This window comes from Hippopotamus amphibius, chromosome 12, assembly GCF_030028045.1.
Source record: "Hippopotamus amphibius kiboko isolate mHipAmp2 chromosome 12, mHipAmp2.hap2, whole genome shotgun sequence".
In the NCBI taxonomy this organism is placed as follows: domain Eukaryota; kingdom Metazoa; phylum Chordata; class Mammalia; order Artiodactyla; family Hippopotamidae; genus Hippopotamus; species Hippopotamus amphibius.
In genome coordinates this window covers 87,282,392-87,299,032 of record NC_080197.1, presented here as the reverse complement: position 1 = coordinate 87,299,032, position 16,641 = coordinate 87,282,392, and the positions used below count along the sequence as shown (strand labels likewise).

Genomic DNA, 16,641 nt, shown 5'->3' with positions numbered 1-16,641 from the left:
GTCTCAGCTTGTAGGAGGTGGCGTCCAGAGTCGAACCCACCATGCCAAGCTCCTTCCTGGAAAGGAAGCAGGATAAATATCCTGTAGGCGAACAATTCTGTTTTAACAAGGAAATGAGGTAATCCATCAGGTTCAAACAGAGAAAAGGGCTTAAGGAACCAAGAAATAAAAAGTAAGAGAAGGATGTAGACTTCTTTGAGCCTGCCTGGCAAGAGGCAGAGATCAATGGCTTGGTAATAACATCCTTAAGCCTATTAAAAGCAGATGGGACAGTGGGATAGGCACCTGGAAGTAGAAGACAGAAGAAAATGCAATCCTGACATTTGAAGAAAATCAAGACATCTGACTTGACCCTTCTCTAAGTTTTCCTAATTTCCTCAATGCTGACATCAACTAAGGGAAACAGGAAGGAGAACAGCCAGATTGGGAGAGGGGTGGGAAGAGCAGAAAGCTAAGGAGAAAGCTGGTCTAGTCCAACTTCCCAGTCTTCCATAGATAAGGAAAACCAAGGCCATGGGAAGGGATGTAACTTTCCCCACAGAACCAGACTCAATGGCTAAGACTCTTGACTCTCAGTCTAGTGCTCTCCAGCCCTGCCCGTCAGGAGTGATCCAAGGCCAAAAAGGGAGACTAAAGACCTGGCAGAAGAAAGCAAAGTTATACACCCCAAAAGAATCACTCCCACCAGGCTCCATCACTTCTCACCCTTGGAAAACCACTGAATGTTTATTTTTTTGGCTGTGCGGTGTGGCATGCAGGATCTAAGTTCCCTGACCAGGGATCGAACCCATGCACCCTGCGTTGGGAGCACAGAGTCTTAACCACTGGACCACCAGGGATTTCCCCCAATGAATATTTTTGAGCTTCAGTGTCTTCATGTGTGAAACGAATCAGCAGGCTGGCAATATGATAGGTATTTAACAGGGAGTCCTTTCACTGCCCTCTGGACCATTCAGAGCTGCAGAGACACTGCTGGAAGGAGCTAGTGTAAAGGGAGGCACTGACATCCTCCCCACCTCCAACCTTCCTTGGGCTGGGGAACGCACAGGATGGCATCCAGTGGTATAACCGAGTTGTGAACAGGTCCAGCACTACTCCCCGTCCAGGCACTCCTGACCTTGGCTTGGCAAGCCTGCAGTATCAACCAAGACCATGTAGTCACTACAGGGCCCCCAGCTCCATGATGAATTGTCCAGAGTCCCCGTCACAAGGCCAGGGATGTTAAGCATGCATGATGCCCAGGTGGCCTCCAGACAGTATGTCATGGGGAGGCAGCAAGTGTAGACTATGGCAGGTGGGTGCTCTGGACAAGTCACCCCAGATCTTGCAACCTGGGCCAGGAGGCCCTCTAGGCCCAACCCAACGAGCCAATGTGAGGTGGGCTGGGGCCACCTGGGTCACCTTCAGGTCATTGTCCAACTCCATGCCCAACAGGCAATCCAAGGGCTGGAGGGCCACAACCATCCCGTGGCGTTCTCATCTCACATGGAGAGTCCAAAATAAATCCTAGAAGACTAGACCCTCTCACACAGCCTCATTCTCGGTCCCCCCAATCCTAAAGTGAGAATTTGAGAGCCAGGGGAACCTCTGGTTGAAATCTGACGTAGAAATAGGGGCAAGAAGATCTGGGGAAGGCCCAGAGTCTGTGGAGAGACTAGAAGGCAGCACGTTTGAGACCCAGTCGCGCCTCACTTCGTGACGATAGAAGGCTGTGGACACAACCCTGTCTACCCCTGGGACCCTGAAGCTCAGAGCTTGCACATCCCACCCAACCTGGTATGTCCAGGAGTTCAGTGCGTGCCCCCAGCCACCCTCCTCACCTTCCTCTCTGAGGGGCAGCTCAGCCTTCTGCCTCGGGCAGAGTCCAGGGCCCGGGAGTCCAGCACCCTGGTGCCCACGCAGTCACCACCCACCTGTCCGCCCCTGCGTCCTCCCACAGAATGAGCAGAGACAGGGTCAGGGAGGGGCCTCCACATTTTATTAGGGATACGGCATAAGCTGAGGCTGGAAGCAGAGCAGCCGCGTTTTTAACGACAGATAAATTAACCGCAGTGCGGGGATGGGGGTGGGGTGGGGATTGGACCAGGCGCTTTATCTAAAAACAAAAACAAAAAACAAAAAAAACCCAACACAAAAGACAGACAAATGGACCCCAAAGACATGGGGCAGGAGAGGGCAGCACCATCCAGACAGCGGGGAGGACCAGGGCAGACAAAGAGAAGGCAACTTGAGCCCTCGCCCCTGAACTCCACCAGCATGGGGCTTCTGAGGCAGGCGAGCCGCCTGGGTGGGTGGAGATGGCACGGCTGGTGGGCAGGAAGCCCAGCACCACAAGATGGCTCAGCCTGAAGTGGGAGCTGGAGGCCGGGACACAGCGGCCTTGAACCCCCAGTCCCTCAGAGGAAGAGCCTTACTCTGGGTGAGAGATGGGACCAAGGGTGGGGTCTCTCCCTGAGCTGAGAGCGTTTCATCTCCTCCACAGCAGCGGCGGGGACCTCCTTCACCTTCCTGTCCATCTGCCTCCTTGGTCCCTTCAGGGAGGGGGCCGCACGGCCCCGAGGGGGCGGGGCGTGAGGCGAGCCGGTCCAGTCCCTGGTCTCCGACTCCAGAGCGGGCGCGGCTGCCGCAAGCGCTCAGCCCTGACTCCCGCAGGAGGACAGCGAGTCGTAGAGCGAGTCGCTCAGAGACTCCGAGGTCTCCAGCCCCGGGGGGCCCCCACTGGCCGCTCTCCCTTCCTCGCCCACGTCCGATGTGCTGGGGGTGCGGCTGCCCGCAAACGCCGGGCCCTGGGGCGCAGGGGCTGGGCGGCTGGGCTCCAGGCTCCGCTTTCCGTCCACGGGCAGGGCCTGGGGAAGGAGGGGAGGCTGCGGCGGAAGCTCCTCTCGCCTCTCGCCGCCTGAGAGGCTCTGCCCGCCTGCTGGGGACGCTGCAGAGGAAGCAGGCTGCAGGCGCGACTGAGCACACTCCTACAGTCCTAGCAAGGCTCCGGAAGGAAAAGAAACCCTTTCCCCAAGAGGGGTGGGAGAAGGCAGGGGGGTGGGCTGCCCAGAGGGGCATCCAAGGGCCTGGCCACTCACTCCTCCTCCCGGACAGGGCTGTACCTCACCCCAGGTCATCCCCTCCTGCCCTCCAGTGCTGTTTCCTTTCCCCTTCGGCCACGCTCACCATGGGGGTTCTGGGCAGCCCCTCCAGCTGTCGGGCTGGGCATAGGAAAGGGTCAGAGGAGCCGCTGGCTGCCCTCGCGTTGGGGAAGGTCCAGTTCTTGGCCAGCTGGACAGGTGGAGGGCCTGGGTCCTCGCAAGGATCTATCCGAGGATAAAGGGAAGGTGGGTGTTGGGTGCAGCTCCCAGAGAAGCCCACCCCCCTGCCCAGGCACTCACCGTCTGGGCAGGTCTGATGGCCCCGGTGGCCCGGAGCAGCCGTTAGCAGGGCAGGGAAGGCCGGCATGCTGGGGTGCCGCCCGCTCACCAGCAGCTCCTCTATGCCGGGCACCTCACGCTCCAGTGTGTGGGCACGGCGGGGGACTTTGGTGAGGGGTGGGGGCCGGGCTGGGGGCACCCCGGGTGGGGCCTCCAGCCGCGGTGGCTTGGTCTTGGGAAGATTCTTACTGGGGGTCCCACTGCTGCCATGGTCTGGTGGCGGGAAGGTCCCAATGCCACTGTCCAGAGTTCGAGTCAATGAGCCACAGGCTGGGGAGCGGAGGGTACGTCAGGGCAGTGAAGCTGCAGGCGGCTCAGCCTCGCTGGCTTTCTGCCCTGGCCCAGGCTCCAGCCTTGGTCAGGGGCCCTCCTGGTCCCACCCGATCAGTCATCCCTGCCGGCCCTGCCCCACCTCCCCTAGTTCTGGGAAAGAGGGCAGGGCAAGTACCCTATGGGGTAGGGAGGGTTTTATTCCTGTACAGCCCCAGTGCCCACTGGTGCTTGGCACCAAGGTGGTACTAGGGCCTGGGACCTGTGTGGTGACAGGAGGAGTAAAGTGAGCAGAGGTTGAGGGGCAGGTCCCAGCCTTGGCCCTTGACCCTGCTGACCTGTGAAGTGTGAGGTGGGCACTGGCTCAGCCAGACTGTCCTCTGAGGGCATCTCTTCCCGCCTCCCTGGCTCACTGCTTGGCTGTACAGGATACAGGAGACCTCAGAGCCCATTCCTCCTCCACCCCAACTCCCTCCATCAGGATCCCTGGAGTATGGGTCTGAGAGTCCTGGCAACCTGCCAGCCCTCTCCCCTCCCCATTCTCCTTGGAGACCAGAAAGGCATCCAGCAGCTTCCAGGCCCCAGGGAAGGGGAGCCCTCCAGGGGTAAGAGACCTGGCAGGGCCACACAGCCAGGCCCTCCACCCAGCCCCTGCTCGAGGAACTTACCTTCCCTGGAGGTTTCCCGCAGCCCTGAAGAGGGCCTACCAGGCCATTTCTGGGCCCACAGGCTGGCCAGGGGGTTTTGGGGTCAGAGGACACTGGCCGGAAATCGCCGTATTCAGGTTTGGGCTCTTGCCAGCTCTTGGGGGGCAGCTCCTTGCCATCCACCCTAGGGGCAGCAGTGCAGATGGAGGTGAGGGAGGCCTGGGCCCACCCACACACTCTGGCCTGGATCCCTCCAAAAGTGCTGGGGAAGGGGACATAACCCTGGTGGCTTCCCGCATCAACCTCTCCTGACACCAGGAACGGGCCAAGACCCCAGGGAAAACTCCAGAGGACCAGCAAGAGCAAGGAAGATGGGAGAACTCCCCCAAATCTACCCAGGGTCAAGCCTAGAGACCTCTCCGACAATGTCTGCCAGTAGACAGCAGACACAGTCACATCCTGCCTGCCCCAGCTGACTTTGCGAGCGCTTGCTGTCCAAACCACATTGTACCTGGAGCCCGAGTCCTGAGGACATTTTGCCTTACCTGACCCAGACAGAGCCAACCCCAAGAGGGGGTGGCCCCTTCTCTAAACCACAGCTCCCTCTGCTAAGTCTATGGCAAGTGCCAAAGGGCAAGATGGGAAGGGAGCCCTCCTTGTTCTACAGGATAGAAAACCCCGGAAGGAGAAGACCTGCATCAGCCCACAGTTAGGTACAGGCACTCCCTTGACTACTGGCACATTGCACCTCAGACAGGCTGCCTCATCTGACTTGAGGCGATCTAAGAAAATGTAGACTGTTAACTCCTATCAAATGAGAAACTGGGTCTCAGCAAGTCGAATGTCAGCCAGAGAGGAGGGGAGCTGAGGCACAAGCCCTTGGCTCCTTGTTTGAGGGCCCAGTCTCTCCTCTGGGCCAGGCCATTAACCCCCAGATGCTTTGGTGCCATTTCATTTGACCACCTACATCCTTTGACCTCTGGGGAGTCCCAGTTCCCAGGAAAGGCAATCCCAACCCCAGAGGTGCCTATGGAGGGAAATGTGCCCCCAGCCACTGAGTCCCTGACAGCTGGTCCCAGGCTCTCACCTGTTGAGCAGCTGCTGCATGAAGGTGTCCGCACCCTGGTACATGCCGGCCAGCTGGCCCTGCACCTGCCCCAGGCCTGCACCGGGCCCCGGTGCTGGTCCCCCGGGCCGTGGCCGGGCCCTGCTGCTCAGGTAGGCCTTCTCCTCTTCCAGCGCCCAGCGCAGGTCTTCTGCCTTGGCCATCAGCTTGGAGATGTTGAGGCTCTCAGCCTCCAGCTTCCGGGCTTCCATCTTGACCTCCTTCCGGAGTGGGGAGCTCCCGCTGGCCCCTTCCTTGCCCTTGGCGGCCTCTGTGCGGCGGCTCAGCGCTGGCAGCTTGCTCTTCTTAAGGCCGAACCAGCTGGCGATGCTGCTGGTGTTGCGGTGCTTGGCCTCGGTGCCAGGGGCCCGCTCCTGGCCCCGCAGCCGCAGCACGTTCTCCTCAATGCCCTTCATCACCTTCTCCTCAATGGCCGAGTGTAGGGCCCGCCCCTCAGGGCCTGGGCCTGGGTCGGCAGGGCCCGGTGCTGGGGATGTGGGCTGGGCCGTGGTGCTGCCACAGTCTGCCCAGGGTGCGCCCTTCCCCTTGTCAGGCTTGGGGGGCTCCTTGGTGGCTGGCGGGGCCACAGGCCGGGGCACCACCTTGGTGGGTGACTTAGAAGGCAGCTTTGTTGGGCTGCCGTGGGGGCTCTTATTGGGCTTGCCAAGGCTGGGGGCTGACGTGGGCACTTTGGCAGGGGCACGGGGTACCTGGGGACACAGGGCCCCTGCCAGCCGGCTCTTGGCCAGCTCCACTTTGGTGAGGCAGCTCCTTGGTGAGACAGGCTCTAGGTCCACCCGGGCCCCCATGGAGTGGGAAGAGTAGACTCGGGCCCCAGGGTCCCCCAGGAGCCCAGGTTCCTGTTGCTTCAGGCTGCTTGTGCCTAAGGCCACCGCCCCTCGCAGGGCCCCCTTGGCTTCTGGCTGCTCAGGGGGCCTGGAGGCAGGGGGAGCTGTGTCTCCAGTGCTCTCCCCTGACCTCCCTGCTCCCCGGGCCTTGTCGGTACCAGGCCTGGCTGGCACCCCATTCTTTTCTGAGCCCTGGGGCCCTTCGGAGCCAGTCTTCAGTTTCCCCAGGGCTGCCAGTCTGTCCCGCAGAGGTGTGTAGCCGGGATCCCCAGGTCGCCGGCCCGCCCCCTGGCCTGGCTTCTTGGACGAGCTGCCTGGGGTCCTGCGGCCAGGATGGGGAGACTCTGAGCCTGCCTTGTCCAAACTCTTCTCCTGGGCGCTCTCATAGGGGCAGGATTCTGGGTGGCAAGGGCTGGAGGGGACTCCAGGGCTTCTGAGGACCTCGGGGGCCCGTGGCACCTCCAGAGTTAGTTGTGGGTAGGTGGGCACCTGCAGTGGGGATGGAGGCGGCTCTGGGGAGGGCCCCCTAAAGGTGCTCCGGGAAAGGTCCAGAATGTTCTCGTAGCAAGGAGACACCACTGGTCCCGGGGAAAGTGTAGTGGACAAGGCTGGCTGGGGAGGTCTGAGCTGTGCAGAGTCCGGGGTTGTGGAGCAGGGTGAAGGGCTGGTGGGCAGGCCCTGAGCCCCGTCTGGGGACAGCTCTCCTCCGCCCAGACCCCTGCGGGCCAGCAGGGGGGAGGGGCTGCCGTCTGAGCCACTGTTCCGACAGGGAATTCGGGAGTTCCGGGGGAGCTGGGGGCTGAGCTGGGGGCCTCCTGGGCTGGGTACCTTCTCTGAGGCTGGAGGCAGCTTTAGAAACTTGAGACCTCTGGCTGGAGAGGGCAGAAGGGGTCCTTGGGTCTCCCCAGGAGAAGGGGGGCCAATTTGGAGCTTGCTTTTCACCTGAGATGAGGAGTGGGGGTGGCCAGGCCGCGAGCCCAGGGGGGCATCCCCTGCACCCATGAACACGCTGAGGAAGGGGAGGGGCCCCTGGCCCTCTGAGGTAGCACCAAAGCCCGGCCTGTGGGCCTCTGGGGTACCCCCACCCCAAGCTGACTTGGGGAGGCCTTTGGACGTGGACAGCTGTGGGGGCTCCTGGTCTGGGGAGGATGGCTGCCTGGGACCTGGGTGGCCCCCACTGAGTGGGCAAGCAGCCCCGGCCAAGAAGGCCTGCAGGTAAGACTCGGTATCCTCAAGGAGCTGGCCCAGGTTCAACTGTTTGCGGGCCAGGGCCCCGAGCAGGGTGTCGGGGCTGGGAGCCTCGTTGGGGTCACCGGCCTCATCAGAAGAGGAGGAGGAGCTGCTGCCTGGGGCGCAGGGTGGCCCAGAGCTGTTGCCCTGGGCCCCTGGGGAGCCCCGACTAGGGCCCCATGGCCGCCCAGCACCCTCTTCCTCCCCTGGGCCCCCTAAGAGGCGCTCCCAGTGCAGCAGGCCTCCCAGGCTACCAGGACCCAGTAGCAGGTAGGGGGCCCAGGGGGAAGGTTCAGGCTGAGGTGGGCCATATAGCTCGCCATTGATGGGCTCTGGGGAGCCAGGACCCTCGCTTGGAGGCTGCCAGGGGGTGGCAGGTGAGCACAGAAGCAAGGGGTCAGTCTCTTCCAGGGCTCTCAGCACCTCCAGGATCTGCGCCTTCTTTCGAAGGAATGGGGATAGGGCATCCAGCGCTGGGGGTGGGGCAGCCGGGGGTCCTGGGCCTCCTGGCCGCAGCTGCTGCTCCCAACACACCTTGGGGGAGAAATGGCATGAGGAGGAGACCATGTGCAGGCCGGGGACCTGAGCTGGCATAACTAAGTATGTCAGGAACAGAGCTGGCCTGGTTTGTCTGTGTCCCCAAAAGGAACGGATAGCTTCTGGGATGTGCTGGAAAGCTTCCTCAAGAGTCTCTGGGTCCTGGTTACCCCAACTGTCCTTCCTGGCACCTCTGGGGTTGGGTGGGCACCCACCTCGCTTCCTGGTTATTTCAGTACCACTACCTACCACTATTTGGGTCAGCAGGGCTGACCACCTACAACCCTGGTATCTATGTTTGCCCCAGGGGAGGAAGGCCTGTCCATTTCTCAGGCTCCAGAAAGAACACAGACTCAGGAAAGGGATGTGATGTGGCCAAGTCCTAAGTCAGTCGCTGCAGGCAAGCCCAGGCCTTCTCGGGTCAGACAGCTATCCTGCTGAGCTGATCCCAGTGGGGAAGCAGACTGGGGATGACTCCATTGCAAAGCCCTTTCTTGCTTCTCCCAGGCCCCTTCTTAGGCCTGGTCTAGCCTGGTATAGTCTGGAGCCAGACTGTGCAGGTTCAAGACCCAGGTCCACTGCTTCACTAGTTATATGACTTTCAGCAAGTTATTTAATCTCTAGCTTTCACTGTATCATCTGTAAAATACGATGGTGATTATGTCTAATCTCATAAGATAAATGAAACCAGATATGCAAAAGAATGAATAATGGTTCTGGACTTGGATAAATAAATATGTATGATTATAAATTTATGCCAAAAATGACTGGGGAAAAAAAAAAAAGATAAATGAGATCCAGGTGTCCAGCACAGTGCCTCGCACAGAGTAAGAGCTCAGGAAGTGTTAACTCTGAGTCTGACTGCTGTACTATAATGCCTTTGCTCGTGAGACCAGAGGTTGGGGGTGGGGATCTGTTTTTCTTGGTACAAGGCTGACAGTTGAGGGCTCACACCCAGCCCGGAAGCAGCCCTTCCCCTGGGACTCATTAGGAAACAGCCGTGGAGCACTGGCTGATGAGCCCGGAGCCAGAGACCACGGTGCCCAGCCCTCCTACCTCTCTCTCTCCAGCACAGCGCCCCAGAGGCAGCGAGGTGGCCGGTCCCTCTGTGGAGCTCAGGGAGGGGGAGGCTGGTGGCTCTGAAGGAGGCTGGAGTGGGGCCAGTGGGATCTGCAGGGGAGAGGTGAGGTTAGCACAGGTTCTGTCCGTTGCAGGTCCCTACTCCTTCGGGAAGCTATGGCTTCCCATCCAGGGGCAGGAAAACATTCTTCCAAGTCTGCTCCTTCGGTGATGTCTCCTGGACCAAGGTGTGGCTTTCACCACTTGGTCAGAGGAGCCTCGAAAGACCATAGCACAGGTAGATTGAAGAAGTGCAAGCCCAGGTGACTGGGCAGTGGGACAGGGTAGGGAGCTCTGGAGAAAAAGGGGCACCCCTGGGCCAGCAGAGGGCCTAACACGGATGTCCAGTGAGCCTCTAGGACTCTGCTTTTCTGCAGGGCCTCTCCCCTGATTACAGACAGGGTGAGCCTTGAGGGCCCTTCCTGTTCTGACTACCTGTGACCCAGCATCCACAGGGATGGCTGAGACTAACGGAAGAGGCATTTGTTACTGGGTCCTGGAAAAGAGATGGCGGGAGTTATCACTTCTGTCTCCCCTGAACGGCCTTATGTAAAACCTCTGCTCTGAGGATTACAAAAGTAGTGTTTTTTTTTGGCTGCACCACGCGGCATGTGGAATCTTCGTTCCCCAACCAGGGATCGAACCCATGTCCCCTGCAGTGGAAGCGTGGAGTCCTAACCACTGGACTGCCGGGAAGTACCACAAAAGTAGTATTTAATCATGCATCACATCTCTCTCATTCCCCTTCTCCTAGGCATCTTGACTAGATACAAGTCAGCTTTAACTCTCCCCATCTCATCTTCCACAGCTGTTAAGTCCTGTCTCTGTGGTGTCTCTGCCTCCCCTCCAGCCTGCCCATCTGCAGCCTCTCCTTCAGCCCGCGGTCCTCACGCCTCTGACCTGGACACTGCTCAGCATTTCAGTCTCCCTGACCTGGCTGGGTGGCTTTTCAATCTCTTGTGCACGAGGCAGCCCAAAGCATCTTTTTCTTTTTCTTTTTTGTCTAAAGCATCTCTGTGCTCAGAGCCTCCTCTGCCTGCCCACTGCCTCCAGAGACAAGTCTGAACCCCTCTGCCGGCATTCTGGCCGGGCCTGCCAGTTCTTCCCTGATGCCGTCCCCAGCTCTGTCTCACTCACTCTTTACACATCCTTTGCTCAAGTCCAGCTGAACAGCTCTTGGCTCCCTAGGATACCCTGATTCCCTGCTCTGTTCCTTCCACAGGGAACCCCTTCTCTGAGACCCCTACTGCAGTCCCATCCATCAGGGCCCAGGTCTGACGTCACCTCCTTCAGGGAACTCTCCCCAGCCCACCTCTGACGGCCTCTCTCCCCCCGGGCTCTTGGTCAGCACTGTCACACTCTGTAGCCCTGCCTTAGTGTCCAGCAGCCCCAGCTCTCAGAGGTTACATTCGCTCTGCACAGGCCACAGCTCTGTCCAACTCCATACCTGCTGGCAAAGGCACTGCTCACAGTAAGAGCTTAATTAGCATTTGCTCAATGGAGCTTCCATCCTAGCAAAGCACAACTTGGAAATAACATTAATAATGATAACTAGCTGCCAATCATTGACTGTCCACTACGGGCCAAGCACTAGATATTATCTCATTTAATCCTCACGACAACCTGCAATATAGGCATTTTTATGCCCATTTATAGGGAAAAAAACCTGCGGTTTGTATGGTTAAATAATTTACCCAAGGTCACACAGCTAAGAATTAGCTAAGTTAGGGACCCAACCCAAGTTTATCTGAGGCCAAGGTTTATGCTCTTTCCATTACGTCATGTTACTTCTGGGGAAGATAAATCTATGGTCCCAAACCCCAAAATTCATTTAAAATTCCCCAAGGCAAATCCCAGAATTCATTTAAGTAAAAAACAAATGATTTCAGGATGATCTACACCTCTCTTGTCGTCAGTCACTGAGAAGGGTATGGACAGGGTACGCTTGGCTGGTGTGGACAGGCCTCTGGGGAGTCCTGGGTCAACCCTACAGCAGGGACAGACCCAGGGCAGGGGAAGCTGCAGAGTCACTGCTGCTGATTCACCCAGGGCTGCACCAGCCTGGTGAGACAGGGGCTGCAGAAAGGCCATGGTGGTGAGAGGCTTCCTCTGCCAGGGGTCAGGCTTCCCAGGGAGCTGAGGGCATCCTGCTCAGGGTCCGAGGGCCAACAGCTGCCTGGTTTGCATCACGGACACACAAATTCAGACACACACGTATAAGGTGCTTCTCTTCTTGTCAACGTCGGGGTGGGCTGGGGGTGTGCTGGCTGACCTCAGGACCCACTGTTCACCTCAGGTACCTGGAGCTGCTCCTGACCCACCCAGGCCTCACTCCATCCTTGGGCCTTCCTGACAGAGTGGACCCTAAGTGACATCTTAACTGAGCCCAGGATTCACTCCCAGCAGCCTCCCGCTTCTCCCGGGTAAGGCAGGTGTCAGGGCTGGAAGCGGGGACAGCGTCTGCAGCCATGCCTGCGTCAGTGGGTGAGTACATGCAGCGAGGCGCACACAGAGTCCTCTGGGTGAAGTTCCTTTCCTGACCTCTCTGTGACACCAAGCACTGGGTGCCTTACAGCCGGCCCCACCCCTGCCCCTGGCCAAGAAGAGGCAATGCAGTAGCCAAAGGGGCCCCTTGGGAGCTTGGAATAATTGCATTTTCAGCCTCCACCCATCTCCCCACACAGGGTGGAGGAAGCAAGGACCTTCTCTCTCAATAAGAAGGGATACCATCCAGCTGGGCAGGGAGCACGTTGGAGGTGGGGGAGAGCCAAGCTTAAGGGGACTCAGGAAGTTTCCTCCCATCGAAGGCTTCGATCTATCAGGCTAGGTCTGCCTGCCCTGGATGGCCACAGCCCCCAGAGCGGAGGGCAGTGGCTGACGGGCTGCTTCTGTGGGTGTCTGGGAGAAAAGAAGGCGATGATAAAGATGCGGCTGGAGGGACGCAGGAAGCTGAGATGTGAGCAAGGAAGGAGAATCACTTGTGCCCACCTGAGGGAGGGAGCCTGCGGTGAGCTGGAGTTTCTGCTGAAACAGGGCGCTCAGCATCTGGTTCTGCCGTTCTAGGTCAAACACCCTCTTCTTCAGCTTGATGCACTCCTCCCGCAGGTCCTGCCGCCCCCAGGAAGCGGAGGAACACAAGGAGAGGACGGTGGGGAGAGGGAGAGTGGTGTGAGCAGAGTCACCTTCATCAGAGCAGCGGGCGCGCCTGCTGGGCATGCCCTTCCCTTGCGACCTCCTTCTATGAGGGAGCCGAGCCTGCCCATGTTTACGCCTATCACATCTCCTGGGGGTGGTAAGTCTTCGAAAGTTTACTACCTCTGATTGGATGTAATTCCATTCCCTTTGGCAACTTTTCCCTCCTTGGAGCCAATCCCCTGCCTCTTAGAAATCACACATCAAAGGAGGGCCCATATAAGACAAAGGAAGACCTGGGGGTCACAGTGGCACACATGTCAAGAAATTACCCACAGTACTTGAGTAAATATTTAGATGTCACCTTATGCTCACAATATCAACGCTGCTATCAGGGCTATCACAACCTGGAGAAACTAGCTGGGGCCAGGACAATGGAAGGATTCAATCCCAAATCAAAGTTACCATAGCTCAGAGACCTGGCCTTACCTAGCCCACCCCTGGCTCCAGGCAGAACGGTACAAACTGTCCAAGACAGAGAAAGGGGACTACGTTGGAAAGGGGACTACGTTGGAGGACCAAGAGCCATTTCCACCCTCCTCTATCCGCTAGCGAAGCAGGCTCAGGGGTCCCCCTAGGAAGGACCTCCCCTGCTGTACCCAGGGCCTCCTTTCAGGGCGTCTGGGCTCAGGGCGGAGGGTGAGAATGTCTCGTGGCCTTTTACCTTTTGGTTCAGCAGCGCCTGCACCACATGGTTGGCAACCTGGGGACAGAAAGGCAGGACTGAGGAAAAGCTGTCTGCCAACCCAGCCTCTGCCTGGAATCGACAAGCTATCCTCCCCACGGAGAGCATCAGTCCCACAGACCTCGTCCAGACAGCGCTCGTAGGTCTCCCGCTGGTTTTCGTTGGCCTGGGCAAGTGCCGAGTTCTCTGCCTGCAGGAGGGAGGAGGAGGGTAAACAGGAGGCTAAGGGGTCATTCTTCCCCTGGGCAACTTCCTCCTGGAGAAAGGGAGGCAAGGAGTCCACTAGCTCCATCCCTGTCCCAGCTCTTGGCTCTGCCTGATTATGCCATGGGGAGGCCTGCAGAGACAGAACCAGGGCATGAAGAAGGCAGAGCTGAGACGGCTGGTGTTTTGTTACCCCAACTTCAGTCAGTGAGGCTGGAGGGACTGGGGAGACAGAGTAGCCAGGAAGACCGAAGGTGGGAGGTGCCGAAAGTAGCCCTTATTTCCCTGGGGAATGGGCAGAGGAGGCCGGAGGGAGGAGGGCACGGTCTTAGGAATGGGGCAAAAGGCCTAGTTTAAGGATCCATGTCCTTGTCCCTCAACTCCTGAGACCCTTCTTTCGGTGGCCTCTGCAGCCACCCCTTTTGTGAAGCAGGGGCATGAGAGTGGGGAGAAGAGGGGAAAGGAGGGGAGACATTTTGGGGATTAGGATGGCCCCACCCTTGCGCACGCCTCTTGTCCTGAGCTGGCACGCGGGCTGGAGGGCAAAAGAAAGGGCTTCTCAGAGGGGCTCTGCTAAAGAAACTCTGCTCCAGCCTGGCAAAGTGGGCTGAGAGGAAGGTCCACCCACACCCCAAAGCCCACCCGGCTCCCCAGGGCTCTGGCCAGCACTGCTGCCCCTCCACTTCCCCGTGCCCCACCTCCAGTTCCCGCAGCCGGTGCAGGAGCTCCTGGCAGGTGCCCGGCTCAATGCTGCCATCACCACCCTCTCCTGGCTTCGGATTTCCAGGACTCCCGGCCGGCTGGTCCATAGCCTCCGACATCAGGCCCTGGGGACAAGTGAGAGAAGCCCTGGCAGGCTACTCCAGGGCACAGGGAGGTGAGCGGAGGAGGAGGAGGAGGACAGAGAGGAAGCTTGTCAGTATTCTTGGAGTTTGGATCAGTGGGACCCCTGTGCCATGGACACTGTAACAACCCGGGGTCAGGATAGGACTCTTGGTCATGGGACAGACGCAGAGACACAGCCTTCCCATCTCAAGAATAGAGACCATTGTTTATAAACCCCTATAATTGCCCTTGCCCTCTCACAGGTCACCCCGATGCTGGCCAGGAGCCAAGAAACCTGAATTACCCGCCGAGGTTGGCCTCAGAACGGCGCCTGTATCCTCTCAGGCAGAGTGGGAGGTGGCCTGCATGCCTCCAAGGCTCCCAGCGAGGCCCCGGCGGACCAGCCTCTGTGCACGCTGGGCCCTCTGTAGGGGTCTTTAATACCCACTCCTCCTACCACTTGGCCAGCTCCTTCCTATTCATTATCCAGGGCCCCCACTCCAAGGCTGGATCAGGTACTGCTCCTGCACGGCTCTATAACTCCCCCCAGACTGTCAACTCTGTGAAGGCAGGGACACTATCTTCATTTCACTGTCCAGACTCACTCTTCTTGGTGACACCTGGTGTATAAGAGACAGACTGACAGCTGTGCAGACTAGTTTGTCATTGCCTGAACTCACAGAGCCAGGTTTCTGACCTGTATTGCATTATGTGATACCTGTACCTCCCCAAACTGTTGCCATAGTGATTGGCTTTACTTGACTAGTTTTCATCTTCTATTTGAGTTTCAAATTCTCAGCTAGAGGAAAGTACTCATTTCCTTCCCCTGCACAAATATTGTAGAAATTTCCAGCAGATGGGAAACCCTTTCTAACATAAAAGGGTGGAGGCCCCCAGTCTACCACCAACTACTTGCCTCCCTGATCCACTGAAGCTCCCACAAAAGGGGGTTAGCACTTTTGGACCAAGGAAGAGAGGAGCCCTCCGCAGCTCACCTGCCAGGCATCTGAACGCTCTTCCCTCCCGTGGGGCACAGGGGCTGCCTCTCCCACCCCAGCCCTCCTCTCCTCCAGCCCCCACCACCAGCACGCACAGGCTCCACAGCCCCTCACCTGTCTCTGCCTCCTCGCCCAGGCTGGCACACTCACGCAAGCAGCCAGAATGGTCACCTTGCCTGTGGAGACACAGAGGGAGACGATGTCAGTCACGCCGTTGTTGAGTTCCCGCTGCCCGGCCTCCTGGGCCATTGGGATAAACGAGCCAGAGAAAGCCCTGCCTTTATGAAGCTTCCATTCTACTGGGGGAGGCAGGTAATACCAGATAAACCAATGAACAGACATCAGGTGCCAAGAAGGCTCTGGAGGGGACAGAAAGGCAGAGACCTGAATGAAGCCTGGATGAAATCCTGGAAGGGGAAGAGCATTGCAGCCAGAGGAAAAAAGCCAGTGCAAATGTCCCCAGCTCCCGGCCAGAGGGGAATGAACAGCAACACAGCCCTTCCACAACATACACTGTCTTCTTGAATCCTCATAACCACAAAGGGTTATGTGCTATTATCAACACCTGTATTTGAGATGAGGACGTGGAGGCAGAGAAAGCTACACTCACATACCCAGAGTGCAACCTGTGCGCTGACACTTTCTCACGCGTCATCTATCGCATCTGATTCTCTACTGACCTTGTAAGGAGCGGGGAGGGGTGGGGTGCAGGCTCCAGAGGCAAAGGCTGCTGCCCACATCACATGGCTGCTTCACCAAGCACACTGGACAGGCGTGGGTCCCCCCTTCCTATGCAGCCTCTCCACACACACATGTTGTACTGTGCTCTGTGTAGTTAGTCCCAGTGCTCCCAGAACTTTGCAGTTGGATAGATCTGGGTTAGAATCTGACTCTGCAAAATCTGTTTCCTCACCCGTATAATGGGGATAAGAATACTTAGCCCACAGGGTTGCTGGGGCATGAAGTGAGATGACCTATGTAGAGTGTCTCGCGTGGACTCAACAAATGGAAGCTTTTCACATTTTGGAGCCGCTGTCACTCCAGCGGGTCCCCTGCAAGCAGACCCCGAGTCCCAGGCCCCTCACCCTGGGGGTCTGAGCAGCAGGGGCTCCTGAAGACCTGAGGGGCAGCCCCTGTGCCCTGACCTTGGGGCCTCCTCCTCTCCAACCCCCTCCCTGCAGGGCCAGCCCAGCCCTCATTCTTCTCTGCCTGGTACCCTAGAAAGAGAAAGGGTAACAGCAGAAGGGGAGGATGCTTCTTCCTGGGTAGGGATGGGGGTGGGGGGGTGGGGAGGGAGAGAGAACCAGCATGTGTGCACAGTAATGGGAAGGGGGCTTCCGAAACCTAGAGAAGAAAAAACTGTGTAATGCTTATTTTTAACCCCCTGCCACACTCTAAAGTCCTTTGTTATTTTAACATCATAAAAATGTATCAAGTATAACTTCATTTGCTTGTAACATTATCATGCTTGATATATTTAGCTATGGAAAGGCCTTGAAAGAAATGAAAAAAATTCAGGAAAAATCCTCCTTCCCACGTGCACAAAGAGGGGTTAAAACCAC

At 58.0% G+C, this 16,641-nt stretch overlaps 1 protein-coding gene across 8 annotated transcripts in view; it reads right to left on the bottom strand.

Moving 5' to 3' along the window:
* Positions 1-1,956: 1,956 nt before the first annotated feature.
* NCKAP5L (NCK associated protein 5 like) overlaps positions 1,957-16,641 on the bottom strand; it is a 30,063-nt gene continuing 15,378 nt past the window's right edge. For 3 of the 8 annotated variants that reach the window (XM_057701663.1, XM_057701664.1, XM_057701658.1), the window contains 11 exons: positions 15,194-15,255; positions 13,955-14,113; positions 13,174-13,242; positions 13,032-13,070; positions 12,164-12,283; positions 9,113-9,226; positions 5,424-8,053; positions 4,358-4,520; positions 4,028-4,109; positions 3,166-3,689; positions 1,957-2,846 (listed from right to left, as the gene is read on the bottom strand). In XM_057701663.1, coding sequence (XP_057557646.1) covers positions 2,634-2,846; positions 3,166-3,689; positions 4,028-4,109; positions 4,358-4,520; positions 5,424-8,053; positions 9,113-9,226; positions 12,164-12,283; positions 13,032-13,070; positions 13,174-13,242; positions 13,955-14,077 — 4,077 coding nt within the window. In that variant the 5' untranslated portion in view covers positions 14,078-14,113; positions 15,194-15,255 and the 3' untranslated portion in view covers positions 1,957-2,633. The remainder of the gene's footprint in view (positions 2,847-3,165; positions 3,690-4,027; positions 4,110-4,357; positions 4,521-5,423; positions 8,054-9,112; positions 9,227-12,163; positions 12,284-13,031; positions 13,071-13,173; positions 13,243-13,954; positions 14,114-15,193; positions 15,256-16,641) is intronic. The other 5 variants (XM_057701665.1, XM_057701666.1, XM_057701659.1 and 2 more) reach the window with 3 other exon arrangements.